Genomic DNA, 27,376 nt, shown 5'->3' with positions numbered 1-27,376 from the left:
ATTAAATACGCACTACAATGACAATAGTTTAAAGCGATTTGAAGCATCTTTTATTTTTTTTGGGGGGGGCAGAGCTTTGTGACGTCATATTTGAGGGGGGGGTCCGACTTTTTGTGACGCCGTGTGACGAAGGGGGGGGTAAAAAATCGTCCAAAATCGCGTGACGTCATTTATGGACGGCCCTCTTTGTGAACAAGTAGTTATATACTGTAATCCTCCATAATACAGGGGGTTGGTTATCCTGTAATCCTAACAAAAATAACGTTGAGCGCTCTCCTATTGCTAGATTTGCAGTTACGCGCGCACCCGCGACTTCTCGCGATAACACCGCGATCGTCCGGCGCAAGCTATCGCGAGATTTCCATGCTCCTCCCACTAACCCCTTTGACTCCGCCCCCTTTCACCCGCCCCCTTCTCCCACCACCTTACCCCGCGCATGCGCAGAACGCCTCTCCCTCTCTCTCTCCACAGGCCCTCCGGGTTGGTGCGGCCTTACCATGAAGGTAAAGTTATATTTCTCTAATTTCGCCCAAGCAGGATGATGGGGCGCAAATAGCGCTACGGGCGGGTACTTGGGAAGCTCGACTACGAACCGAGTTGCGTTGCGCGTCGCCGCGATGAGGCGATGGGTGCCGATGGTGGTGGATTTTGTTTGCGATCGGCTCGGGTGGGTTTTGGTGGTTGGTGTAACATGGCGGTGTGTGGGCATGGTAGCCTCGCTCGTGGGCCTCTGCTGCACTCGAATCGCCGCTTAAGAGACTTTAAAACACGTGTCTTTCTGAACGCTCGCATTAATTCACGCGTTTTTTGCTACATTTGCAGACGGTAAATTGTGTTATTAATATTGCGGCCGTACAGTGATCGTACAGTGGTTTCATTGAGGCCTTCATTGGAAAGTTAGTGTGAATTTTCTAGTCGAGTCCTGTAATGGGTATAATGTATATTTCAAAGTCTAACCTTATACCACCACAGGGAATTTGTTTTATGTATCTGGAAACTAATTATGTTTCCTGAGAGACGAACCGCTTTGTAGGTATACTGGCCCATATCATTGGAATGTTGAATTCCCACCACTATCTCAAGATACCATCGCCACGTTTAACTTGATTTTTTTAAAATCGTGATTATTGTAGTCCCGACAATTCCTGTGCTTAGAACAACAAGCACTGCTGCACTGTGCTGGGAAACTGAAATGCAGTCATGTACGCTACAACTTTGATTCATTATTCGGCTTGTTAAAGCTCTGTTGCTCAATTCGATTTGAAAGTTGCTTGGATGAGCGACCACCGTGCATAACCGGTGTTCTAGGCTGCTGATGGAGGCTACTTTGTGCGCAGCATAGGGTAGGGCAAAAAAATCCATTGTGTTGTACGGTACTCCCACGTCGCCATGCTCTGCGCCTTCAAGAAGTTTGGTCGAAGAGCCAATGTGGTGTGTACTGGGGGGGGGGCTTCATTGGAAAGTTCGTGTGAATTTGTGGCGCGGTGGTTTATGCACTGCCATGATAATCGAACCGTTCTTTCCCTTGCCTCTCCCTTCACCGCCCACATTTCAATGCGTGGTGAAGTATGGTCAAACAACCCACATGGCAGAGGTTTTTATCCCATAGTGGACTGGACAAATGTTTGCACATTATATATATTGCTATGAGGATTATACAGTATACATTAATGTTGGCTGCACTAGATTAGCACCCAGCACCAGGGCTTGAACCATGGACCTTCGTGGTACTGGTTCAGAATGAGAACCCAATATTGATCCTTTAGAGCTATCCAGTTACCTGTTGACGCCTGTTGACATGCGAAGGCTTACGCTGCTTTAAACACATTCTCCCTGTCCTGTGCGAGCAGCTCAACATCTCATTCCCAGCCACGGGCTGCCAGAAGCTCATCGAGGTGGACGATGAACGAAAGCTTCGCAGCTTCTACGAGAAGCGCATGGCCACGGAGGTGTCCGCTGACTGCCTGGGCGACGAGTGGAAGGTGAGAGGGGGGGTGGGTTCGCAAGGCCCTTGTGTTCGTGCTACTATAACCAGCGGAGAAATATGCCGGCACAGGGCTGGGTCAAATAGCCTGGGTTCACACAGCACTTCGGTCTGGCCAAACTTATTAGATTATTGCGGTTCCAGAATCTCTGGGACACTGTTCTTAATTGCAAGGCCCGTGGGCCACTGGCGGTCTTTAGTTTGTTGCCCATGACGTGTGGCCCCTGACAATACACAAATGTGAAAGTGGGCCCTCTGAAAATTCGTGAAGTCTGGGATCAGACTCTTTTTAACCTGAACCACATGCTTAGCGCAGGGTCAATCCCAGAACCAGCAACCGATGTCATAAAGCTGCAAGACATGGTTTTAGTGCAGTGCTTCTCAAGATTTGGATGTATTTGGCCGAGGGCAGTGGTGGCAGAGTGGTTGGCTCGCTGCGCTGTGAACATGGTGACCTCATTTAGAACTGGCAGAACCGTCCAATCCTGTGTGTTGGAGAACCAACAGCCTGTGTTTTACAGAAGTGCTTTGAAATCCCTTGGAAGTGACTTTTATCCACACGAAGTGGTGCCCTTCTTAGCACGCCTTGTTACAGATAAATGGTGCATGCAAGTCAAATTGTAATTTTTAGTTCACATCGCTTTAATTCGCCCAATTGAAGTGAAAACTAATTATGATGGTTTTAGTACAGTCATCAGTGATTGGGTAGACATCTATTGGCTATAATTGAGTCCGCTGTTTAATATTTGGCTTGATTTGAACAGTGTCAGTAGTGTCTGTTTGATGCTCTGCCCAGGTGATATCAGTGTGTGCACGTTTATTAATGTGTGCATGCATTTCTATGGGTTTTTACTTGCGTTTCCTACCACCTGAAATTTACCAAAACTCACAATGCAGAATTTTCCTGAAAAAGTTAAAAAGACCGATCCTTTCCTGGTTAGATAAAGGGAACTAGTTTTATATTTTGGCTTTTAGCTGGATATATGTTGGATATCTAATTTCTCAAGACAACACCTTCCTGCAAAGTCTTGAGATATGAGCTGCCATTTTTGGGTAAATGCTTGATATTATTTGCCCTCGTGTAGCGTTTATTCTCTTTTCCTTCCCCCACGGGAGATCGTCTGTTCGCCTCTGACGTTTGGCGATTGCCACACTCACGTTATGGCGGGTCTCGCCCCCTCTTGCTGCTGCCACCCCCAGGGCTACGTTGTGCGCATCAGTGGAGGCAACGACAAGCAGGGCTTCCCCATGAAGCAGGGCGTGCTCACCAACGGGCGCGTGCGCCTGCTGCTTAGCAAGGGCCACTCGTGCTACCGCCCGCGTCGCACGGGCGAGCGCAAGCGCAAATCGGTGCGCGGTTGCATCGTCGACGCCAACCTGAGCGTGCTCAACTTGGTGATCGTCAAGAAGGGTGAGTCCTCAAGCCCACCTTCCCCATTTTCCCCTGCCCTGTCAGCACCGCGCCTTGGGTTTTTGTCCGCGGAATTTATGTGCCCCCATCCATTTTTATCTCCTTGTGGTTGCGTGGATTTTTCTCCAGGTCCTCCGGTTTTTCGCTCCACATTTAGAAACGTGCTTTGAGAGCATTTGGTTGCTATACATTCCCACATTATAAGCCACTTTGTTGAGCTATCATTTGTGGCCAGTTCGCTTCTGACAAAGAGCGATATAGCTCAGCGGGTCTTACCTGGTAAAATAGATAGTTTTCTCGCTCGTGCTCTGTACTGGGATCTTGTAAATAAAACGGATGAGTCCCTTACTCGTGTCATCACTGACCTCGAGAGCATGGCTGGAGTGCCATGGGAATTGCGTTGCAGTGGTTAGGGCGATGTGCTGTGAACCTGGCGGCCTCGGTTTAAATTCCAGGCCTTGGCTAACATTGGTGGCATCAGAATTTCACCACCATGTGTATTTGCATTGCGATTGACCCATCGGCTTGAAGGTTGAGTGTGTGGCTCATGCAGAGGTTGAGGTGTAACTTTTGTTTATTTTGGTGTTGCGAAGGCGAGAAGGACATCCCCGGCCTGACCGACACCACCATCCCTCGCCGCCTGGGACCCAAGCGTGCCAGCAAGATCCGCAAGCTCTTCAACCTCTCCAAGGAGGACGACGTGAGGAAATACGTGGTCAGGAGACCACTCACCAAGGAAGGTGCGTGGTTTGGTGCTTGGGAGCGGTGAATGGTATTAGACATGCATATAATGCAGGACAAATTGGGTCAATATAGCATCTAAATGTGACTGCACCTCAAGGTCCTGTACAGATGTCGTGGATATTTATATTGTACATGGAAGCAGTTGGTCATATCGAGAGCAAAAAAGGAAGGTCTTTATCCTGCACTTGGACAGGGAGTTAACGACACAGATGGCTGTGGGGAATTTCAGAATGGGGGCAGCAGAGGAGAAACGGTGACTTTCCACAGCCTAGGTTCAATGGGGGCTTCAATTAAGCAGGGGCGAGTTAATGGAGGATTGTGAAGACATTGAATGTGATTTTAATTGTTACATTCATTATACAATCATTGTCGATGACACCTGTCATGTATTGGACTGTTTAAGTATGAATTATTTTTTTGTATAATTGTTTGTGTAATTGGTACCACGTGGTCCCTGTATCCACGAGTGGTAACCCCGAATTGTGACACTGCATCGAATCGTGATGTGCCGAACCACAATGGCATGGAGCCAACACTGCACTGTGATGGGTCAGAATGCTATAGAAGTACCTCGGGTGAAATATGTCGTGGGTTCAATAGCCACAGCTGATAACATATAGGTTCGCCATGGTATTGGGGCTTGTAAAAATATTATCTGAGTGGTTTGATAAATTGCTGAATCAATACGCTGGAGAGGCATCGTTTTAGTAAATAAAATTGTAAAAATCCCAGTTGGTTGGACATGTAAAATGTGCCGCTATATTTTGGTAGTTTTTTGTATATAAAATGCGTTTTCATCTATTTACCAAACGCTCATGTTTTAACAATAGCATGCAGCGTTTTTCAATGGCACGCTTTTAAATGAACACGTCTCTTAGAGATAAACATCCACTCTCTTGACAAGGGCAAAAAAAACCAGCGTCCATTTGGTACGATTAAACAGGCGGGCTCGATAACTCAAAAAACATCCAGAGAATTGTTGGTGGGAAGCCCTGCTGAATGCTTAATGATTCACAAGTGGTTGCAGTGCCTTTGGAATGCATTCGCTTGGATTTGTTTTGTTTCCTTCGAGTGAGGCAGCTTCCAGTGGCAAGGTCACTAGGGGTCTGCTTTTATGAGCTTCTGAATGAATTGCTCCAATATCATTTGTGCAGTAAATTTGCTCTCAGTGCGTATTTTTCTGTGCAGGCTCTATAGGTTTTTGTTTGTATTGAACTGGCCCCGCGCATTAATTGATTGGTACGAGCATGTCATTTGTAAATGTTTGAAATGGCATTGCTGTGACCAAACTCATGTAATCCTTAGGCTAAAGTGAGAATTTGATATTTTATCTCACAAGATTTCAATGTCGGTCTAATAGAGCCATTGTGCACTCATATCAGCCACCATCCAAAAATTGATTACCTGCGACTAAATAAAATATTGACTGCCTGCTGTGTGTCTCATGCAAGACTACTAAATGCATCTATAAGTGCATGCATGCATTGGGTGAAGAAAGATTAAATAAAAATAGTAGCTGTTTGCTTTAGATGTGTGACAATGGTGTGTCCCCTCAGCAGTACCCCCCCCCCCCCTTTGCCCTTTCACCAATCATCAAACAACCCCTGTCATTACACAGCATGGCCCTTGGCCAGGCAGTGGTTTAACAAAAGGGCGGTCTTCTTCATTTTCCGTTTACAAAACTTCACACATCGAACAGTCTTGTCTCTCACGGGCCACATGAGTTTCGATTTAACGCTTTCGTGACTGCAGGGATTCATCTTGGTTCTTTCGGTAAAGTCACATAGAAGGGAAATAATCAAATAATAAAACATAATATAATAATTCTCACGACGTTTCGGCCACAACGCAAGCAGCCGTCCTCAGGTGAAGAACAGGTGTGTCGGAAAGACAGCGTTCAGACAGCGTTCAGACGCTGTCTTTCCGACGGACCTGTTCTTCACCTGAGGAAGGCTGCTTGCGTTGTGGCCGAAACGTCGTGAGAATTATTTTATTATGTTTTAATTTTATTATTTCCCTTCTACGTGACTTTACCGAAAGAACCAAGAAGATGGGCCACATAAGCTTATACAGCAACGAGTGGCGGCCAGCTCGTTAAAATAAATCTCGGGCGTGCATTTATGGACCGGGGCTGTTTGCGATCGTTGACCACGCAGGCAAGAAGCCGCGCTCCAAGGCGCCCAAGATCCAGCGGCTGGTGACGCCGCGCGTACTGCAGCACAAGCGCCGCCGCATCGCCCTCAAGAAGCGACGCACGCTCAAGAACAAGGAGCAGGCGGCTGACTACGCACGCCTGCTCGCCAAGAGGCTCAAGGTGAGAAGGGCCCGGGCCGGCCGCATCGCGCCCCCACCGTGTGTGCTGGGTGCTCCATACGGAGGGGCCAGGTGGTTTAGTTTGCCGAGGGTCAGTCGTGCTCGCTTCTTTTTCAAGCCTTTCGAGCAATTCGCCCGGAATGTGCCCCCGATCTCGTCGGTTTCTTAAGCAACAAAGCAGTCGAGCCTCGATTGTGCTTGGGTGTGGGCGACAAGCATGCGTACAACACGTATCGCGGGCTGCTACAGGAGAGCTCTGTTGCAGGCAGCAGGGGGCAGTGCAGCAGTCAATTTGCTGTACTGTACTTGAGTATTTGGCTGCTGTAAATTTCCACGTGATAAGCCACTAAGTTGAGCTATCATTTGTGGCCAGGTCGCTTCTGAAAAAGAGCTCTATAGCTCTGGGCTTTATCTGGAAAAATAGTGAAATAGTTTAGTTCAATAGTTTCCTGTGTTCAACCCTAACTAGCGTGGTGAAGTTTAGTCGACTTCCACGATCCACAGCATGGGAAAACCCCTTTTCTAATAGTGTATTGACAACTGGGCTGTCTATACATGTGCAATGCTTGATGTTGGGCCAATCACAGTTTCATTATAGCTTTTATAGTCTACTATAGGCATGTAAATATGCATGGATTCATCTTTAAATTAGAGTATTACTATATAATGCATACAAAATCCACCCTGTGATGTCAATAACATTTGTGATTCGTATATGTGGTATGTAATGGATTAATTTGTCCCCTAAGCTACTTGAGGGGTTACATTTCACCATAGTTAACCCAATTTTGTTATCGAATCACGACCCTGAATGATGAATTACAATTCAAAAATTGCGAGCGAGGAGACTTTTAACACCGCAATCTTTCTTTGAATTCTATTCAATTGGCATTCGTGTTTCAATCCCTCTTTTATCTAAAGGGCTCTGTAATGATTGGTCATGGCAGAAATGTCTAATGAAGAGCCAGGTTTTATGTACGAACTCTAAGATTGCTTTTCTACATTGACAGTAGATACTCGTATGAGGGAATAATGTGCCAGTCTAGATTATGGGAGTTCTGCACATTTTTTCCAGTCAATTTTTTTCACTCTTGATGGCTCAAAGAATGTAGGACTTTTACTTGTTAGCATAAAGCCACGACACTGCCATTTCGTGAACAAGAGCACCACTTTTCAGTTATTGGGTGGCAAAATAAGCACACGGATTTTAATACGGAGAGTGAAATGGCTTGTGCGAACCAAACACACCGTTTCCAAACAGTTCGGCATTACGTAATCACTTCTGTGTAATTGTACTATCTCCGCATGGTTCATATTTAAACTAAAACATTTGAGTGGAGCGGGCAGATCATAGCATGGTGAAGCAGCTCAGCCAATTGACCATGGCACTCAATACGATTTCCGTCTGGAGCTGTCATGTTTTCGTGATCAGAGGCTACCGTCACTTTAAGCATTTTTGTTCTATGCCTCTAGTTAAAAGCCTCCATCCTGTATCATGCCAGAGTATTTACTGGGTTACTGTGCCTTGGATTCCGTGGCTTATGCTTTGTTTGCTCGACTCTGCCTTAACTGTGTGACCTTGGCTTTGCACTGGTTGTGTGCATCTCGTGAGTGGTGATACTTTGGTCATGCTCTTGCACAGGTCACGGTGTAGATGGGTTTTGCTCGGCTATGCATGACGTGTTAGAGAGCAATAAACTATAAATTTTGTGCCAAACAATAACCCCTACATAACCACAAGGGGTCACCGCAGTACTCCCATTGCATTCTCAACGTCTCCCATAATGAGAAATGTTAGAAGCTTTTAAATGCTATTGACATAGTGCAGGGGGTATTCAACGGCAGTAATGACACATTTTTACACCTGGCCTGTCGCCTAACTTTTACACGAGAACACCATCTCCCTCGCTCCCTCTAGATTGCAATAAATATTCATGGCAGTAGAGTGCTTTTGATGTCGATGTATCAAACGTATTCGACTTAAAAAGTTAGTGTGCACAGTAAATGATGAAGGCCCTGTAATTGTGCTATAATGCTTTAACAAACTCGAGTCCTGGAAAAGGTGGGAAACTGAAGTAATTTTTTTTGCTCGCGATGGAGAAATGTACAATCAGTCTCACTCAAAGTGCCTTCCGCAATCTGCATCCCGCCCGTGTCCTGTGCTCTCGTGAAACGGGAAAATAGTTGGAACTGATACAAAAAAATACGAACTTTGTGAAAACCAAAAATCAAATTGAACCCAGCACTGCAAGCAGTTGCAAGTTTTGTTTCAAGGAGAGGCACAGCAAGCGATAGGAAATTGGGTTTGACACTCCAAGCGTGTGGCTTGGTTGGGTCATATGGAGTCATTGCACCATTTTTGGCATCATAAATCCAAGCCGTTGGTATTAATTTCTCCCAACGAACATGTATATTTTTAAAACCTAGTAAACATCGTTTTCGTAAGAAAATTATATGCGAAAATATGTTAGAGTTTTTTTCCCGTATCTGAATTTGACACCATTGCAAAATCAAAACGGTTATTTGAGCAGTGGTCATTTGTGTTCCAGGCCTTGAGCCAGTGATAGAAATGACCTCTTCCTGTGCTCAGAACCGTTGAGTTAATAGAACAGCCACTGTTCCAACAAGTGATGTTGAGATTTTGGTCCTTATTTTATCGACCCTCGAGTGATGAATGTCTGGAATTTAAACAAATTATCCCCTATGCCTAAGTTTCAACTGTTGTCTAATAACTCACATATGTGTTTTCCAGTTGAGCTGTGTGTTGTGCAATTGAACAAGATGCTGTACAATCTTAAAACACCGAAACGATCTCTTGATTGGAAGCCTAACTGTGCTTGCAGCTGAGCTCTTCAAAGTACATGTTCATGGCACCCGTGCATTACTGTTCTTGATTCCCCTCTGCCGAGCTGGTCACAGGGATCCCTCTGTACCAGTTGCCCTGACAAGTCGATACTCATATTCTTAGGTTTTTTTCGGTAAAGTCACGTAGGTAAAACATTAAAATTAATAAAAGTAAAATAAAAATCACGACGTTTCGGAGGCAACACAAGCTTTCGTCTTCAGGTGGAACCGTCACAGCCACGACAGCTGTATCAAGTAAATACCGAAAAAAACCTAAGAATATTAATCCTTGCAGTCACGAAAGCTTCAAATCTAGAAGTCGATACGCCACTCGTCGCACTGGATGACGTGCGATTGCTGCAACAGCGGTTTAATCACCCCTCCCCCTCATTCACTGTTCATCTGCAGGAGGCGAAGGAGAAACGGCAGGAGCAAATCGCCAAGCGCCGTCGCATCTCCTCGCTGCGTGCCTCCACCTCCAAGTCCGAGTCGAGCCAGAAGTGAAGCGCTCCCCATGCTCCCTTGTCGGCGCGAGGCTTGGCTGCGGAGCTGCGGTCATGTCAGCACCCGCGCAGCTCTGTAACATGTCGTTTGCCACAATAAATCGACGTCGGAAAATTGAGCACCGCCTGTGCGTCTTGTGCTTAATTTTGTTGTTACTCGATGCGCGTAAAAATGTGTTGCGGCTTTAAAGGATTGGGGTTGTAATTGAACGAAGCCTTTGCAGTTTTATACTGTCGTTTAGTTTTGATATTAATTGTGCATGGTGATGCATCCCTGTCAGCCCATCACGCTTTGGAGATGAGGAGGTGGTAGGGGTGGATTGATACATCTCTCTAAATTTCGATTCTTAAGCACACAATGTATGAACACATCTAAAAAAACAAGGTTTTCAAGTAGTCTTCGCATGATTTGAAGCTTTCGTGATTGCGTTCTTTCGGTAAAGTCACGTAGGTATAAAATCACGACGTTTCACGTGCAACACAAGCGTCCGTCATCAGGTGTGTTGCGCCCGAAACGTGATTTTATTTTATACCTACGTGACTATACCGAAAGAACCAAAGAGTATAGTCTTCGCATCATACAGCCTCTACAGGTGCAACTGTTTATCACATTCTCATGAATGAATCCTGATTCACAGCAGTGGAACGGTGGTTCGCATACTGCACTGAACCTGGTGCCTTGAGTGTTTTCCCTGTTGGGGCTTACATTAGTAAGTGATCTGAACCTGACCAGTGGTAAAGTATGGTCAAACAATTCCCATGATTGACATGGCATGGGGAAGTCTTCATGCAGCAGTGATGAATATCTCAACATTTTAATCCATTTGTAACATTGAATCAGGATTCATCAAGTCACCCACTTAAAAAACGCTGGGCTGTGACAGCCAATAAATGGCAGTACGCCAAGTTGGTTTGGGAACTAAGCGATCTTTAGCTTATTTTCTCGAGGTATTCCACCCACGCATTTTTGTGAAGACTTAGCCGGACATTAGAATGCAGGATTTTCCTTGGAAAGCTGAAAGCTTGGGATTTATGTTTGCGCACTGTGGCTTCCTGGCATCCAGAACACTCCTTACCATGTAATTTACAAAAAAAATATCCCAATGCAGTATTCTCGTTGAAAATATAATCTTATGACTCGGGGGTTAACCACGTCAGAAGAGGGAGATGTGGAGTTGTGCCAGAGCCAATTACGCATGGCTCGGACGAGTTGCATCGTTTTTTAAAGTGAGAAGTAATGCGTGAGCAAGGCAGTATCAGTTGCAATGCATTGATGAGTTTGATCGGGTTGTTGGGTTGGGTGTGTTGTCGGGCATAAGGGATAAGCTTATGCGGGTCTATGATTTGTATGTACAGTATATGGGCAAACGCACTTGATGTACATGTTTGCATGCAAGAACAGCTGCGTTTCTGTTAAGTGCACTACGACGTGAACAATGCATATCTTCTCACTGACACTTTAAACGTCAACGCAGTACAAGCAAAAAGGAGAATTGCGCAATGTCTGCGCTTAAAATGATCAACAGGGTACTTAAGGGGAGGACCAAAACTATATATCCGTAATGCAAGCTGGGTTTCCTTAATGGGGGTCTGCCTAATTATACAGCACAACTACAGGCCACGCATGTGCGTACACCCGTATTGTATGAGGGCCTCCAGAACAGACCCAACATCACGGTGCAATGCCCCACAAATAAACACATTCCTGCGGAGGGAGCTGGTAGGAACGTTGGGTTGCTCGGTCACTGGCCAGGGTCAACGGCGGCGTGGTGTATTCCGCAAATATGCCCGACTGAGGGCGGGCACAAGCCGGCGTGAGTAGGTTAAACGTTGAGTTTTATAAGGGCACCACAGGGTGACCAGCCCCTCCCCACCCTCCCAGCCCCTCCCTGCACGACGGACACAATAATCCCCTGTGGGCTGGTGTAACCAGGAGGTTTCTACCAGTATAATATTTGATATAGCGTCATGCAATTGCATCCCCACAACGCTACACGGAGACATAGGTGGTGGCCTGACCACCTGAATGTGACATTATCGTCGTTGCCCTGCATCTACATCAGCAGCCATACGAAAGAACAAAAGCCCCCACGTTCTAGAGTGAGTCAGTCATTTCTCACCCTCAAGAATAAGCCCCCTGTTACTGTGTGAAGTGTCTGTATATTAGGTACGTTATGTACTGTTACTAAGTGGTGTTGCAATGTGCTGAAAGAAACCCGACTACCTACTGAAGCATGGTCGTTAACGAAAACGGAACAATTGTAAAGTGCAACGAAGCGTTGGGGAGATGCATGCCAGGGCATTACACTTGACACACAAAGGGAACGTGGATTAGAGGTTCATGACGATTCTAAATCAGGGAAAGTAACCCACAGTATTTCGTGACTGCAGGGATTCATCTTCTTGGTTCTTTCGGTAAAGTCACGTAGAAGGAAAATAATAATAATATTCAGACTCTGCCTTCTCGACAGACTTGTTCTCCACCTGAAGACGGCTGCTTGCGTTGTGGCTGAAACGTCGTGAGAATTATTTTATTATGTTTTATTTTTATTATTTTCCTTCTACGTGACTTTACCGAAAGAACCAAGAAGATAACCCACAGTAATTAAGCTTCGTTACAGAGAATGTCAAGATAACGCCTACCTTCCCAGATCTGTCTCCTGGAAGGTGTGACCGATGAGTTGTCAAACTATGGTTATGTGCAGAGACCACTGGTATGGAATCGTTGCGTTACGTTAAAAGCAAGTGGGCATCGACTAGACACGTTGCTAGAAGGGGAGGGGGGGTGTTATAATACACAATGATGGGAGTGGCAGCCAAGGAATTGAACTCATCTGAGCAGACGGATCGTGTGCACCCGCTGGGTGAATTGTATCGTAGGATGGTTTAAAGTTGGTGGCTTCGGCGACCTTCATTCAGCGGCGGATTAACCATGCGCGTCCTGTTACATTGTAGAGTGTATGTATGTTGTTGTATATTATGACGACACGATGAATATAGTAATAGGTTTTTACCCTTTGAACTGGTACAAAACTGACACCTTTATACAAGGGCTCATGTTTGCAATAACCACAACACAAGCAGTCAAAATGCAAACAAAAATAAACAACTCTGATAAGTCATTACCTTGCATATCATTATCAGAGTTGTTTCTTTTTGTTTGCATTTGACTGCTTGTGTTGTGGTTATTGCAAACATGATCCCCGAAAAAAATCTAAGAATATGAATCCTTGCAGTCACGAAAGCTTCAAATCTAGAATGTCCCAGTAAACACGTGCCCGCACGTGCGGGAAGACGCACATTGATTTTGTGGGCGTGGCCTCTTTATACGCCGGCGGAAGTGACGTCCGGGCCGTAACCCTTGCCTTGTGATAGGTCGATTCCGGGAGTGGGCGTGGCGCGTGGGTCGTGGGGGGTTGGGCTGTTGGCGGAGTGATACGTTCCCCATAGGCCCCTCCGAGCGAACAAAGTAAAGCGGCACCCCCCCACCCCCACCTCATGGCGCCGCTTCACAGTCGCGCGCTTACTTCTGTGTCGCTGCGCCGCGTGCGCACTTGATTCGCATGGGGGGGTGGGGGTCTCCTTGTAAACGCAACATTTGCGATTAAACATTAAAGAACGAGAAAAGTTTCGTGGGGAGGGTTTTTTTATTTATTTGACGCTTCGTTCAAACACCGAGCGAGTGAGGACGAGCTTCCAGCTTCACGACTGTCGGTGAGTGCGTGGATTTTTGTGTGTTTTGTTTGTATCTGCTCTAGTGGAGCTGTGGGTGTTGTTGTTATAAGGCTGATGATGTTCCCTTACTACTTTACTTACTTACGTGTTGTGCTGCTTTGGCGTTCGTCGCGTTCAGCGTGGCGACGCATTGTTCATCGTTAGCGTGTCGCATTGTGCGTACACGGTGAAAAGGGAAAACACAAGCAAAGTTGTTGCAAGAGAGCGGTGAAAGCGACACATTGATTGCTTGGAGGTCTATGGGGGGCTCTTACAGCCTTCAACAAGCACGCACTAATGACCGGCGTGGTGAAGTATGGTCAAATTACCGCCCTCACCTGGGCCCTCACGGCGTGATGTGACCCCCCCTCCCCACCACCTCACCCGTCATCTTATAGCAGCGTGTGTCTTAATAGGTTAATACTCTTAGTTTTTTTCGGTAAAGTCACGTAGGTAAAAATAGAATATTTTATTTATATTATTTATAAAAAATATAGAAATAATACTATTTTATTTCTATTATTATTTCTATAAATTGTATTTTTTTTTACCTACCTGACTTTACCGAAAAAAAACCTCAGAGTATGAATCCTTGCAGTCACGAAAGCTTCAAATCTAGAAGTAATAGGTTAAGTTTAACACGTTATAATGATCAAACTTGTCAACCCATACGGTTCACCCAGTATTATTGTGCTGGGGCATTGAGTCCACACGGCGTTTCAGCCCTTTCAATGCGTGCTAAACATTCAATGCGTGCTAAATATTGGTGGTTTTTTGGGTCTATTTGTGTTTCTACCTCGTGATGGGATTTTGTAGGATGAACGTTGATATTTACAAGGGCCACTGGGTGACCATTAAGGTCTGAATCTGTCCGTAATAAGGCAGGGGGCATTGATAAGGGATTGTACATTATGTTATTAAAATGCCTTTGTGCGGCATGGCACTTGTGCGTGTAGCAGCGGCACTTTAACGTGTTGCAATGTACAGGCGTCGCGAAATATACAACAACCTTAGTGGCGGTGACGTCACCACGACGCTTGTGCCAGGCCACGTGCACCTTGAGGCCACGTGAAGTGTCGAAAGCCCGCTGGCAGGAGGTCACGGGGCAGACCCAGCAGGTGTCACAGGTCGGCTGACTGAGATGACCGAGATGAGTGGCTGATGCACCACCTGTGCCCCCCTACTGTGCCATCTTGCTGTGCTTTATCTACCCGGCGCTCCGCTCGTTGTTGTGAGCGTCGCTCCCCCGCCCTCCGTTGTTGTTGGACGGCGACTGCCTCCAACTGCCCAGTAGCGTCCTTCACGAGCCTCCTCCTCCACAGAGGCCGATCTTGACACCGCTGGTACCAGTCATCGGCAAGTCCACTCAGCTCCACGTCCTTCTGTACCACATCACTCCATCTCTTCTCTAGCCCGTGCCGCGCCCGTTTAGCCCCCTCGAAATATACGAACCCTGATCGATGTGCACACGCACTGCGTGTACACAGCAGCGGTGGTTGTCCTTTGGATGTACCTACCAGGTATGTTGCGAGATGGACTGAACCCGGTCATGGCAATGTGGAATGTGTCTGATTGGGCAGGCAGACTTGACTTTATACCAAGCGGGCGTTGGGGGGCGCTCATCCAGCAGTGGATGAAGACGGATATTTATTTGTGTGCAACATGGAATTAGTGGCTCTTTGTGCCACCGTTCTCTCTCCCATTACCTCTCATTGCTCAGTACAATGCTGCCATGTATATACTCCCCGCCGCACTGACCAGTATGGTGAAGTAAGGTCAAATAAACCTATGACATCACCCCCAGGGTCGTTAGCATACACCTTTCATCAGGTGGCACGGTTCGATATTGCTACGTAGAAATTTACTCGGCAGCTGCAGCAAGAATCTTAACTGATCCTCTGCAAATCACGGACCACTCTATCCCGGTTTTCCTTTCACATCATCCCAGCACTTACTACGGTAGTATACTGCCTTTTGAAAATGACTAAATTGCTCCTCAATTATTAAACAAATTATCCTGAGCGTGGGTTATTATTCAGTGTGAGCTATTGCGCGTGTAATCGGTCATCTGATAATTCATGTGTGTGGTTATATTTAATTGTTAATGCTTAATGTTGTGTGTCAGTGTTCCTGGTGATAATTGTTGCTATGTCTCACTCCACCACCACCACCACCAAAAAACAATGACAAAGATCCCCCGTATAGCCTGAACAGACTTGGGGCAAGTGCTGTTAGCAAGCACCTATGAAGGCCGACACGACACAAGGGGGTGGGGTGGCCAGCACCACGCCCGGCCGCCTTTGTCTCTGCAGTGGTGATGATTTTACACACCGCACCAGGTACCAATTTTAGGCCAAGTCGACCTAGGGGAGGCCCAGGACCGGTTCAGATAATCTTCGCTTGTGTTGGCTGTGAGCGGGAATCGAATTCGGGTCACCGGATCCGTAGCGGAGCATGCTTACCACTACACTACCGCTCCCCAACCACCACCACCGCACGCGCCATGTGCTGGTTGCGCGATGTTGGCTTTTCATGCGCGGAAATTCATGCGGAGAAGCGAATTTATTGTTACAAAAGGAAAGCGGCGTTGGTGGACGGCATCACTCCGGGGGTCGGGGGGGCGGGGGGGCGGCTGCGTGCAAACCACATCCCAAGGACCCCTAAATAAATTAAACCCGTTTTTTATTTCCACCCGAGAGCCCCGTTGGGAGATGGTTTCTGTTTAACGAGAGAGACCTGCATCCAGTAAATGCCAGCCTTTTGTTTACGACAAGCTGAAAAAGCCCATTATTAACAGTCAGGACCACTCGGCTTGCCAGAATTCTGTGGGATGATGACGCACTGGTAATGAGTTCAAGTCCCGGTCAATGTCAGCTTGGCCCCATGAATTGTTTTATTGAGATCCAGCAGTGGATTAATCAATCGTAAGTTATCAAGTTGCTTGTTTTAAGGAATCTGCACTAAAATAACTGGTTACGTAAAAATAATAACTGGTTTTCTTTCACTTGTCACTTGGGAGGAAAGAAAGATGTTGACATTTTGACTCCCTGGCTTTCTTCAGGAAGTATTAAGGGTTGGGGAGTGAGTCAAACAGTCCTTGCTTGGTATGTGGCTTTAGATAGTATGTGAATACACTTTTTATCTGGCCGAAGTATAATTATAGAATGCATGTCGTGGAGCGAGGAAGCCTATCAGAGTCGTAACTTGTATCAGGAGGGTCTTGTATTCGGACATTTGCCAAATTCCATTGTGGGAGGAAACCGCTTTTCCCAGAGAAAACCAACACTTTTTTCACGATGGGATAACTCTCTTAAACTGCACAGTGATAGATTTAAGAATCCATTGCTGGTCAACCATTTAATGACCACCTCACAGCTCAAGCGTACAACACCTGCTATGCACAGGCATTATCAAATGTAAGTACTCACCAGATTAATCCTTATTCTTGCGAGACCCAATGATATTTGGCGCATTCGTTGTGATTTGGTTGTAGGATGGCGAATGTCTGGTTGTGTGCGTGTGTGTTAAAATTGATCTTTAGTCTGGATGGATGTAGACAACAACGATGGATAATGGGATACCTTTTATTGCCAGTATCCGATACTGGCAAAACATGTATCCCATGATATAGCTGGCTCACACTAAGCTATAAATGCTCTGATACGCGCATTGGCTTTCTACTGTTCACTTTTTGGCCTTCTCTGGTCTGGCACTGGTGAGACTAGGCCATAAAGAAGGCTGTCTCCGGTATAGACCAATCCGTTTCAAAGATAATATGTATTTATATTATCTGAGCATGTTGTGTTTGCATGTTCACCACAGGTACGTGTGGTTAATGCAGACTTGATTTCTTGCAAAAGGTTTCTATTTGGTGTTTGAATATCTTAACACCTGTTTTATTGCCAGAAAGGGTAAAACCTAGTCTTATTTATTTTGCAACAACAATAGACTTGGCAGGAGAGGGGTGGGTTTGGCCCTGTGGTTAAGAGGTGGGCTCCACGGTCTGGCTTCGATTTGACAAACTACAGAAGTGAGTAAGGTGTTTTTCTCAATGTTACACTGAACGTGTTGCGTGACTTCCGCCTTCTAGGGGGTTGTAAATGCCCTCCCCCTCCCTGCCGAATGTGCGCTTCTTTGAAGAATCCTTCGCTCACCTTTTCGGTCTCACACACCACCCTCCCTCCCTCCCTCCCCATCTTCTCGTTGCTGCTCATAGTCGACCGAGCGATGAGGACCTCCACGCGTGGAGAGCGCCACGTGGAGCAAAACGGTTGCCGGAGCAGATATTTTGTACGAAACTTTCCTCGCTCGCTTTATTTTTTTACGCAACCAAACCGGCAATTGAACTTTGTTCTCCCAGAAACTCGGTTGTAGTAGCACAGCCACCACGAGTCGACCTACGTGGGATTTTAAGTGAATTCTGAATTTACAGTGTAAGAGTCGAGTGATACACCACTTGCAGCCAGACAAAATTCTCAACATATCAAAGCCACCAGAGCAATGCACGTTTAAATCTGGATTGAAAACTCATTTCTTTGCAACTGCTTTTCGTGCTTCATGTGTTGTCCTTCCCCCCCCCCCACACCTACGTACGGGGCGAAAGAAGTTCAACATACATACCCTAATAGTTGCGGGGGGGAATCGTCCAAAACTATTCTGAATTGCTCCCTTGTTGACAACTTTCGGAGTACGTCACAGAACAGTCTGTACGCGTGGCCTGGAAATGTTTTTTTAAATATTGACCACACAGGGCAATTGTTTTGCAGACGCTTTCTGTAAACACCGCGCGTCTCTTTCAAAGGCACAATCGCGTCCTTGGTAAGATATCTCGCTACGTACCCTCCAGATCTGCTGCCAAACACGTGAATGTGCAGTAACATGACAAAATCCATGTAGATTTGAACCAAAAAAACTGCAACACGCACCGGCAAAGTGTGTCCGTCCAGGTGCTCGGGAGGTTAAGTCTCTGCCACTGACGTGTCATTCACAATGGATGAATTCCCGAAAGCGAAGATACTTTCGCCCCACGCTCTGTCAGCCTAGGGCGCGTAATGCCAAACCGCGGGTGCACATCAGGAGTGTTGAGAGAGACCGCAAAGACAGGTTTTTGCGTGGAAGAACGGCTAGCCAGCACGCCGAATTACGTCCTGTTTCTATACTTACACCAGGCAAGTGCATTGTAATGCAAACCAGAGCGCTGCCTTGTCACCATTTTTTTTAATTCACCAACCCCGTGCTTTTATTTTATTTTATTTAAAGACACAGAGGGCTCTCTTATACGCAGCCTGGTTGGTACTGTCCAGGGCAAGTGTTGTTTACGAGCTCCGACTGATAGTGGCAGGAGGACCACTCACGTGATGAAGTGGTGGGGTCAAGCATCGCGCATCGTACAAAGCAAAGTTTAGTCCTTCCAATTGTTTGGGGCAAGCGCTGTCAGCGAGCACCTGTTAAGGACTGGGGTGGCATTTCATGGGGTGCAAGGGGGGGGACCCACATGCTTGGACCGCCTTTGTTGATGTTTTTCATCACGGCCAAGAATTTGTTTGAGGCCGAGTTGACCTAGACGAGGGCCATGATGAGTTTAGATACAACTTGCCACTTAAATTATCCATGGATAGATTATTGAACCCAGGTCTACCATTTTCTACATGTACTCACAGACCCAGACACCTGGGTCTTTCCAGCACCAGTATGATTTTACAGTTAAGGTTAGTCTGCATCTTTCGTGTTGCAGCGATGCATCGACTCGTATTGAACGTTTCGCTCACGGTACATTTATCGGTTCGTTTGTGGCCTGTAAGCATCGCTGATTTTCGATTCACGTATGTTCTGCTCGGTGCATTCACGTAACCCTCTACGGCAACGAGCGTCTGCTCAATTCCACCACGATGTAAAAAAAAAACATCGATTCCGAATTATGACAATTCATTGAATTGCCAATTTTTGTCGTTTGGCTATGGGTGGAAATTGTTCGACCTCATGAATCATTAACAGCTCTTTGTCACTCCACTGCTGGATGCAAGTGTCCCCACACCGAAGTGGTAATGGGGCTTGATTAAGTATACCACGCTGGTCAGTGTGGGGTTCGGTGACAAGGGGATGGATGTGCGGTGCGAGATTCAAGACCCGGAGGACCAGTACAGTACGGTACTGGCATCACTCGCCACCGATAGCTTCGGAAGAATTGGACTCCGGTGGCCCGGTTTGCAGTGCTGTACTTATCGCAGTGTGATGACTAACCTGTGCACCAACCCTCGTTAGACCGCTCGTGACTGAGACGATTAGAGAACATTCGCGGGCATTCCGGTGAGAGAGAGAGAAAAAAACCAACATATGGACGCGTCGAGAGCAGAGGAAAAAACCAGCACACAACGCATCTCAAGCAGTGAGCCCCCCACCCACCCACCACACCATTGCGTTGGCGTTGTCCGGGGTGACAAGCGAAGCAGCTCATTTTACATCCCTCCCCTCCATTCACTTCCTGCTGGTTGGGTCAGTGGGTGGGGTGCCCACCACCATCATCTCTTCCCCCACACCTCGGCGATCTGCCCGCCTCGTGCCCTCTTTAACATCGCAGGTGTGCTCAGCGCCAGCAGCCTTTGACCAGCCGCTATGGCGTGTGAGATTGCGTGACAATTCAACAGTCCCCCGTGTGCCAGCCACGGCGGCAAGGTCGGCGAGTGAGGTTTCTTGCACGGAGCCGCCGTCTGTCCGCCCGTCTGATGAAGTGCACGATGATTATTAAAGCTCTCTGCCTTGTTCTTCTGATTCTTGTCGTACGGCTGCTTATGTAGATACAGAGCAACGTTGACAATTTCACATTTAGGTGGGTCAAGTCGGATAACCGCAGTGGGAGTGGAATCGCGCTGAGATGTTTCCTTGGTATTTGTGGATCGAGGCGCATTGCGTCGTTCCATGTTGCACGGTCTCTTCTGGATGACCACAGTCTCACACGCCTGGAGAGTTTTTTTAATTTTCCATTTGTGCATCAGGTGTCCGCCATCTACTGCCAATGTTTGTGCAGTGGATACGATTTAGGGTGGACCATGTGGGATATCAAACCAAGGGGTCTTCTGCGTTGGGTCTCCACTCTACCACCTCGTACATTCTGACCCATGAAAGCTCTCTATGCTGCTCTTATGTTGTATACATATGCCATTGTTATGTTCATGTAATTGTTTGTTATAGTATTGAATACTGTGTGCTGTTCAGTGCTTTGAGCGTGGGAAGCATTCTCTTACAACCTTGCTCAATGAAAGAAACACATTGACTCTCAACTGCGACGCCTTCCACGGTGCCGTTTGGTACTGGCTGCCTTGACGTTTTTTGGGGCGTTTGGGCCTTGCGTTCAGCAACCGTGATTTACTAAAATAACAGTAGTACAAAAAATTATGTTAATAAGAAATGTCCACGATTCTCAGTCAACCAAATGGATGAAGGCCTCCCCCAAGCATTTGTGTGGGGGTTTTATGACCAAATTTCACCACTTGTGCAATTTGACGAAGGCGTGGGAGGGAGAGCGGAACTTGGCCCAGTATCACTTTCCATGGATATCAGCCGTGGCCAGGAATCAAACTCGGGTGGCCAGGTTCATAGCGCAGCATACGATAACCCGCGGCCAACATCAGCGACGAGTGATATCTTACCTAGTTCTGGACTGCCTCCCGGCCAACGTGGTGAAGTGCGGTGACTGGCGCGGCACCGGGGAGGCGTTCATCCAGCAGTGGATTGATGAGAGGCATGAAGGTTTCAATGGATGTTGGAAACCGAGCCCAATTTTTTGCGTACGTTCAATTGAAAAATGTGGTGCAATAATGTCTGTCTTTGGGAATATTTTTGTTAATATGTAAATTAAAGTGGGCGTTTGCTGGCTGTTTTTAGAAAGTCTGCTCGTTGCAGATTGGTTAATCTGCCTTGGTGGCCCGAGTTCTAAGCGTGTGACTCTGTAAATATTTCGTCAAAGGCTCTAACAGAGCCAGGGATATTTTTTTCTTTCATTTACAGAATTGTGTGTTTTTGCTGCATGGCACACTGTGGTTTTGCAGTTGTTTTAATTGTCCAGGGCAGACTGGACATGAGTCCTGGATTCACTGGGGGCCGTTTAATATACGATGCTACTTTTCCCACATCAATCAAGCCCTTATCTTTAATAGTCGGGACAAATATGCTATCCCCGAAACGTAGCGTATGTCATATTTTGCGTAGTCAATAAGGGTTGTTTTAACACGTTGCATAATTGAACCCGTTAAGATCGTTTCTTTAAATCGGCGGTTCCCGTGCCTTTTGGGCCCGTAGACTCACTGTTTTAACTCTCTAAACATGTTGAAGGATCACCATCGCAGTAATAGAATCCAGTGCGTTGTGGAAATAATGGCATCTGCGACAGTTCCACGGAACATTTCTTACAGCCTTGCAGAGAACGTAGGTTGGAAACGACTGCTTGAGATAATGAGATAATGATACACACACGCCTGCGAATTTAGGTGCGAGAATCGATTATTTTCGATTTGTATATGCGACGTGATGTGTTGACATCACCATGGAATCACTGTAAATGTTGCCATCGCATTTAAACAAAAATCTATTATTTATCGATTCGCCAACAGGGCTGCACGGTTTTAACCGTGAAATATCGAGACCTCCACGGTAAGTAATGGCCAGGTGGGAGGAGGGTGGGGGGGTTTGTTGAGCAACAGGCGGCTTTGACCTAAAGTGGATGAGTTCAAACCGTGGTCATGGTCCAACCAGACACATCGTCATCAGAGCCATGAGCATCTTCCCATCAGCGAGGTCAGTACATCGAGTACCAGCTAATGTGAGGTTGCGTCAGAAAGGTTCAGACGTGTGCTGTTGCGTCACGTTCTTGAGAGAATGTTACCTGTCACTCTGTAGACGGTACCCACCACTTTAAAGTTCATTAATTCTGCCAGCTCTTGATACTGTATGTGGATGCTATATATATATGCGCTAGTTGGAAACTCGTCCTTATTCAAGATATTAAATGGTAATAAATGTTTTTTTGCTGTTGATTTCACACCTGATGATAATTGCTTGTGTTGCAGTCGAAACGTGAGAATTTTTATTGTTTTATATTTATATTATTTTATTATTTCCCTTCTACGTGACTTCACCGAAAGAACCAAGAATATGAATCCCTGCAGTCACGAAAGCTTTAAATCCAAATTTAAACTTTATTTGTCAAAGAAGGAGTGCGTGCTTACGGGAATTTCCTTACCGCATAACCCCTCGACTCGTGAGAAGAGGGGGGGGGGGTCAGCACCCCCCTCATGTAACACCTTCACACGCGCTGATGTCATTCTTCTTCCATCTACTCTGTCGATCTCCTCTCTGAGACGTTCCGGTTTTTAAATCCTTTATATTAAGTTCACTTGCTTGCTTGCGTGCTTACGACCGTGCAAATCTTTCGGTCGTTTTTTAACCAACTTCCCGTGATCCAATCGAGCTGACATTTTGCACACAGACTCGTTGTGCGTGACAATTTATTTTCGTGAAAATGTTTTTCCAAAATTTTCCACTTTTTAGGGAAAAAAAAATTTCACTAACACAATCATATTTTTCCTAAACACAGAAAATTATTCTGGATGTGTGTCAACACACTATAGAAATGAAACTCTTACTCAAGAAAAACAGAAATTAATAAAAAAAATAAAGCCGATGCCACGCATATAAAGGATTTATAGTGAAAACAAAGACGGTCGACTGCATCGCGCGCGCGCTTTCAGATCCGCTTCTGCGGCCGTCTGGAACGCTCTTGAGTTTTCAATCTCGATTGAAAACTAATTTCTTTAGAAGTGCTTTTTGTCTTTAGTTTGTTGTCCTTCCCCCATACCTCCGATTATCACGGTTGGGCCACGTATGGTGCAAAAGAAGTTCGGCTTACATACGTCCTTGGCTGCTACTCCATCAATATTCTTGACCATCATCCCTACTCGCCCATATGCACAAATATAATCCTGCCCATTCGCACGAACTGCATGTTAACAGTTCTAATTGTGTATTTTAAGCTACATGTGTGTTTCTTACTCCATGTGTTCCTCTTTTTGTCTCGCAACGTAGATCCCAAACATGCACGTGTCTGCACTCTTTTTAGACAATTGTATCTAAATTTCGTTCCTCTTTCTCGTTAATGATCACGTTTCTGATGCGCGTGTTACAAGCCAGCCCTCGGGGACGCACTGCAAAGCTGAACCGATGCCCCCAAAGCCAGTTTTTTTTCAACAGCACTCTAAAGTTCAGGACAGCTCAAGGTATCATCGCTTAGCAGCGCAAAGGGTGGCCAGTTTTTTCTGCCCCCCACCCCCCCTTCGCCTCAGTTTGCTTTGATGGCGACACCGTATCTTCCCTCTCCATTGGGACACGGCAATAGGCCAGCACCGAAAATAGACTCGGGCGGCAGTAGTAGTAGTAGATGGTGGCGGTGTTGGTGGCTACGCTTGCCTGTTGCGGCAAAGAGTGACCGAGTGCCAGCCCGTGCTGCTGCTGCTTCTTCTTTCGTATGGGCTGCTGATGTGGATGCAGAGCAACGAATTCAATTTCGCATCCAAGTGGTCAAGCCACAGATAACCACGTTGCGGGGGAAGCGGAGTGTAAACGCTGCGATTTCTCATCGTATTTGTGGATCGGGGGGCGTTGCGTCGTTTATACGTTGTGCGGTCCGTTCTGGACGAACACAGGTGCACACTGCTGCAACGTTTTTATTCTCCGTTCGTGCATCAGGAATCCGCATGGACTGCTCGTGGTTTGCGCAGTGGATGCGGTGCCGCTAAAAGGGCAGGCACAAAGGTGCAGCCAAGCAGTGAAAAGGGCCGATGCAGAAGGGCAGGGAGGGTGGGCTACAGGAGAGGAGTTTGCTGTTCGTGGTGCCTGCAATTCAAGGAAGGGGGGTGGTGGTGGTGCTGAAACCGTGATGAGTGCTCTTCGCTGCGAACCTGCCCGCCTGAGTTCGATTCCCGGCCACTGTTCACGTCGGATGCAAATGATCATCTGAAAAGGTTCCCGGGCCCACTTCCCTCCCCAGACTTCGCAAGCCCAAAAAGTATTGTCAATACTCCCAATGACATACATGGTGTGTGTGTGTGGGGGGGTGAGGGATTCTTCATCCAGCAGGGGATTGACAAAAAAGCTGTGAATCACGAATGATTAAATCTGTAACCCAAACACAGGAACTCTCTCGTCTTGCAGTTTACCCATCTAGGCCACGTTTTCTCGAGCTCGTTAATGAGAATACAATGTTGAGGCTACGTCACGCGCTTCGCAGCGGCACACTATGGCGATGTCACGGTGAGCTCCATCTCATCAGAAGGCTGTGGTGGCACCCGTTGCGCAAAACGCGCGCCGTGACATTTTTACGCAGCCGTATTTGCTCACATGCTGGGAGACTGGTGTGTGTGCTTTCGACGCAGGTGAACGCAGCTTCGTTTGCCATCCAGGTGTTCTCGGAGGCATTAATTCATAACAACTTGAGACCGCTCTGGCATTGCGACCTTTGACCCTCCCCCACACCCCCCCCTTCCAGAGTTGTGTGCACTGGTGAAATACAGTAGAGTAATCGCTTACATTTACTTTGCATTTTCAAGGCCCGTCTTCTGCAATTCAAATATTAGACCTTGTTGCAAAGGTTGCCCGCAGCGTTTACAAGCTGTGTACACAACCGTGGGGGGGTGTGAGAGAGGGTTTATTCTATGCGTACAGTATTTTATTTTTCGTTTGATGTTGTCACTCTTATGGAGCACAACACTGTACTCCAGTTTGGGATTCGCGTGTGTACATGCGTGTGCACGTGTATGTTGTGTGTGGATCCAGCCCCATGTGCCTTGGCTTCTGAATATATCCGTCTTGTAAGCCTTTATAATCGGCAAGTTTTAACACGTAATATTGATAACTAACTTTTGTTTTAATCCACGAAAGCCACGGCCGAGTCATCGGACTCTGTTCAGGAGGGCCCTGTTTTGAGTTTCTTATTTTAAGCCATCTTCGGCCAAATTAACACATTCCTGCGGAGGGAGCTGGTAGGAACGTTGGGTTGCTCGGTCAATGGCCAGGGTCAACGGCGGCGTGGTGTATTCCGCAAATATGCCCGACTGTGAGGGCGGGCACAAGCCGGCGTGAGTAGGTTAAACGTTGAGTTTTATAAGGGCACCACGGGGTGACCAGCCCCTCCCCACCCAGCCCCACCCCTCTCTCCCCCCACCCCTCCCATTTTTGGATGCACGATGGACGGACACAATAATCCCCTGTGGGCTGGTGGAACCAGGAGGTTCCTACCAGTATTATTGTCATGTACACGTGGGAGAAAACCGGAGCGCCCGATGGAAACCCACGCGCGCGAGGGGGCAACGCTCGATCCCACGTCAAGATCGAAAAGGGATGACGGCTAGTCCACTTTCCGCCCACCCGCCCACTCGCCTTCTGGCGAGCCACGGTTATGGAAACCTCGACGCTCGCATGGGAAGGGAGTTCCCACAATATGTGTGCGCGATCCACAGTGCTGGCTGACAGACGACCGCCGCCGCCACCACCCGGCAGTCTCGGAAGTTCCTTGCTCGGAGAGAGATGCAATTGTCTTGGTCTCCAGACGGAAGCTTTACTGTTGGGACTCCTGGATTCCTTGTTAAAAAATTAGATGCCAACCTCTTTTTGCCGGTCCACCGCTGGATGAAGGCCTCTCCATCCCGTGAGGTTTGTTTGACCATATTTCACCATGCCGTTGAGTACAGGTTGGTGAGGATAGGGCCCGTGACTGGTTTAGGTGTCAATTGCCACTGATGTTAACGGTGGTCCAGGAATCGAACTCCACTCTGTTCCTTGACACGTATGTAATGCTGGATTTGAAGTTTTCGTGACTGCAAGGATTCATACTCTTTCGTTTTTTCGGTCAAGTCACGTAGGTAAAAATAAATAAATGAGAAAATAACTAAATTAAATCATTTATTTCTTTTTACCTACGTGCCTTTACCGAAAAAAACAAAGAGTTTGTATGTAATGATAATGGGCCTTTGAAAATTCGCCTGCATGCATTTAAGATTCGAGGAATCGTCACAATCTGGATCAGTGTTTCTATGAAAGAATCGTTTAAGTTTTTAACTTTGTTGTGACATTGTAGCGCCCCCAGTAGCTACAGGGATAATGTTAGCCTATTACATACAACACATAGAAATCGGAAAACATTTACTCTTACGCCCTCGATTTGAAGCATATATCACCCATGTAACCATCGATTTTAAGTGACGAAATGATGCATCATTCCACCTCTAAGTAATTATTTATTTTTCCCCCGTGGAAAACTTTTGAGTTTCTGACCAAAAAAAAAAGTTCTGTTTGAGACGTTTGACCCTTCAACATTGTGGGTTTTAATGCGTCTCAAGAAATCGGAGAGCTGGGAGAATACCCACCCACCCACCCTCGGGGAAAACACTCCAACTCTGCAAAGATCAGCCTTGTTTTCCTACCTCTTCCAGATGCTTTTGCGCATCGATTGGCGTGGTCCACCAACCCCCGCGCCTATTAAAGCACCAGTTTGAACCTGCCCTAAAAATTTAAATGTCTTTCGGTTGCGTTGTTTGAGAAGTCGGTCCGCAAACTTTGTTTTGAACCACGCGAACGGTTAAGTCGTATACCAAACGCTTTTATTACATAGCCACATATTTGTCAAGAGTCACGATCGTACATTCAGGAATGGCCAAAAATAACACGCTCGTGCTGTGTGATTTCACTGCGGTTCTGTGAAACAGTAATGGGATTACACGCACAAACCATGAATATCCAAATCTTTATACAAATATTTGCATTATGCCCCATAGTAATTTTTCTTATTGCATTCTGAATACCTTTATAAAATTATTT

General features: G+C 46.6%; 2 protein-coding genes across 2 annotated transcripts in view; both read left to right on the top strand.

Moving 5' to 3' along the window:
- Positions 1 to 296: 296 nt before the first annotated feature.
- Positions 297 to 9,918, top strand: RPS6 (ribosomal protein S6). Its single transcript, XM_078612613.1, has 6 exons — positions 297 to 503; positions 1,851 to 1,982; positions 3,185 to 3,395; positions 3,989 to 4,135; positions 6,296 to 6,453; positions 9,705 to 9,918. Exons 1-6 carry the CDS (start codon positions 498 to 500, stop codon positions 9,798 to 9,800), a joined length of 750 nt encoding a protein of 249 aa, XP_078468739.1. The 5' UTR covers positions 297 to 497; the 3' UTR covers positions 9,801 to 9,918.
- Positions 9,919 to 10,711: 793 nt separating this feature from the next.
- The window catches only part of LOC144731505 (C-myc promoter-binding protein-like), an 87,220-nt gene continuing 70,555 nt past the window's right edge, over positions 10,712 to 27,376 (top strand). The window contains exon 1 of the mRNA XM_078612610.1: positions 10,712 to 13,513. The gene's annotated coding sequence lies outside the window, so the exon portion shown is untranslated. The remainder of the gene's footprint in view (positions 13,514 to 27,376) is intronic.

The sequence above is a fragment of the Lampetra planeri genome, chromosome 39, assembly GCF_965212315.1.
Source record: "Lampetra planeri chromosome 39, kcLamPlan1.2.h2, whole genome shotgun sequence".
NCBI lineage: Eukaryota > Metazoa > Chordata > Hyperoartia > Petromyzontiformes > Petromyzontidae > Lampetra > Lampetra planeri.
Note: the sequence above shows the minus strand (reverse complement) of the source record. Positions and strands in the feature narration are given on the sequence as shown.